Here is a 2182-nt window from a genome sequence, read left to right as displayed (position 1 = left end):
AGGACAGGTATAGAGCATTGAGATAGGTCACATAGGTAAACCACTTTTTCGTTTATTACTTAGCACAATAAATATCTTTACAATGTAAATATCTTTACAATATCTTTCCATAGATTATTTTTTCTTTACTATATCTTATGATGAAAACACCTGCCTATGATTTTGTTCCTGGCTAATTTGAAATATATATATATATATATATATATACACACACACACACGTATTTCCCCAATTTTGAAAGGTTTTATTCATTTCTTACATCTAATTTCATCATAAATTCATAATTTTAAAAATATCCTTAAATTTCTCAACTTAGTGCTTTCATTTATTCTGAAAATAAACTAATGGTTGATGAATTATCCTTAAAAAGTCCCCCACTTAAAATAACTTTGATGGCTTTCCTAAACCAAGGATAAAATAAAGCATAAATCAAAGGGTTCATGGCTGAGTTATAATAAGCACCCCAACAGCAAATCTCATAAATATAGGCAGGGGTTATGAAGCCCATATAAGCATCAATTAATGTATCAATTGTATATGGTAACCATGAAATCATAAATGCTATGACTGTGATACCCAGAGTTTTAGCTGCTTTTCTCTCTCTCTTGCCCACTCTGGCTTTGTAACTGTCTGATTCTGCTTTGCTACCAGTATTTTCAATTTTTATAGCTTGTTGTTTAGCTACAAGAAAAATCTTACCATAAAGAATTACCATTACAAGGGTAGGTGTAAAAAAGAACAGAACACTTATCAAAACCCATTCTTGATTTACAACAATTTGACAACCTCCTATACAGTTGAGAGCACTTACTAATTTCTCCATCCCATCATCATTGGCACCTGTGTAGAACACAGCACCGCTGTACACAAGGGGCAGGATCCAGGAGATGCTGATGCACATTCCTGACACAGACACCGTGAACTTGGTGGGATAGGCCAGAGGGTCAGTAACAGCAATGTACCTGTCGATGGAGATGAAGCACAAGTGGAAGAGGGAAGAGTAACAAAATGCCACATCACAGCAACTGTGAAGGGCACAAAATCTGGCTCCAAAGTACCAGCAGCTCTCCACGGACCTGACCATGCTGAAGGGCATCACGGTCACACCCACCAGAAAGTCTGCACAGGCCAGAGAGGTGATCAAGAAATTGGCTGGAGAATGCAGCTGCTTGAAATGAAGAACTGAAGTCACCACCAAGAAGTTTCCAAACACAGCCAAAAAAGACCCAAAGCCAAACACTGTGTACAGAATCACCCGCGATCCGGGTGAGTAGGAAGTTTTAATACAAGATCTATTAACATTCTCATAGCAGAGCTGCACAACATCAGGTTGGGAAAGATTGCTGGTCATGGTCCTGCAGTTTGATGCTTGCTGTGCTTCTGCCCTTCAGAAAAATGGATCTCAATTCTGAAAATTAGAAAAATAAAATAAAGCTGCCTATTGGAGTACTACTTTTAAAAATCGCCTCATATTATATCCATTTCCCATTTCATTATGAAGAGAAATGGAAAGAATTTTTAAAACTCAGAAATTTATTTTTTCTGTGTTTACATAATTATTTCTGTAATTATGTCTAAATCTCATAGATAGTTAACTCTAAGAAAATCTGTGATTTTTCATCAGTCCAGAAATCATATTATCTGAATAATTGAAGAAATTTAATAACAGGTCATTTACACCTGTGAATTTCTTCCTTGCAAAGGATAATCACATGTAATAATTGCATATTTAAGAAGTCACCTCTTGATAGATTTCCACCTTCACGGTGTCTGAGAAGTTAACACCTAGGATGTTTTTGGAAGTCAGCCAATAAACTTTGCCCATTATAAATTCCTCACAAGCAATCCCTATGGTGTAAGGTGTGACTTATGAGAAGAAACTTACTTTTGATAATTATAATTAAAAAGTTTTACAAAACATATTTCTCTGTGCTCTATTACTTTATAGAAACATGATTTTCACAACCAAGAAATTTCTTTTTTTTAATTAATTAATTTATTTATTTATGTAGTTTTGGTTGCATTGGGTCTTCGTTGCTGCACACGTGGGCTTTCTCTAGTTGCAGCGAGCAGGGGCTACTCTTCATTGCAGTACACTGGCATCTCATTGCAGTGGCTTCTCTTGTTGAGGAGCATGGGTTCCAGGCCCGTGGGCTTCAGTAGTTGTGGCACATGGGCTCAG

The 2182-nt window shown here is 36.4% G+C and overlaps 1 protein-coding gene across 1 annotated transcript; it reads right to left on the bottom strand.

Annotated features, from left to right (window-relative positions):
* Positions 1-325: 325 nt before the first annotated feature.
* On the bottom strand, positions 326-1351 carry TAAR8 (trace amine associated receptor 8). The gene has a single exon (XM_057739809.1). The coding sequence runs from the start codon at positions 1349-1351 to the stop codon at positions 326-328; it is 1026 nt and encodes a 341-aa protein (XP_057595792.1).
* Positions 1352-2182: the final 831 nt, after the last annotated feature.

This window comes from Hippopotamus amphibius, chromosome 6 (genome assembly GCF_030028045.1).
Source record: "Hippopotamus amphibius kiboko isolate mHipAmp2 chromosome 6, mHipAmp2.hap2, whole genome shotgun sequence".
Taxonomy (NCBI): domain Eukaryota; kingdom Metazoa; phylum Chordata; class Mammalia; order Artiodactyla; family Hippopotamidae; genus Hippopotamus; species Hippopotamus amphibius.
Note: the sequence above shows the minus strand (reverse complement) of the source record. Positions and strands in the feature narration are given on the sequence as shown.

Excerpts from the sequence above, each read along its gene's own strand:
- TAAR8 (XM_057739809.1), bottom strand. The coding sequence starts at position 1,351 with ATGACCAGCAATCTTTCCCAACCTGATGTTGTGCAGCTCTGCTATGAG.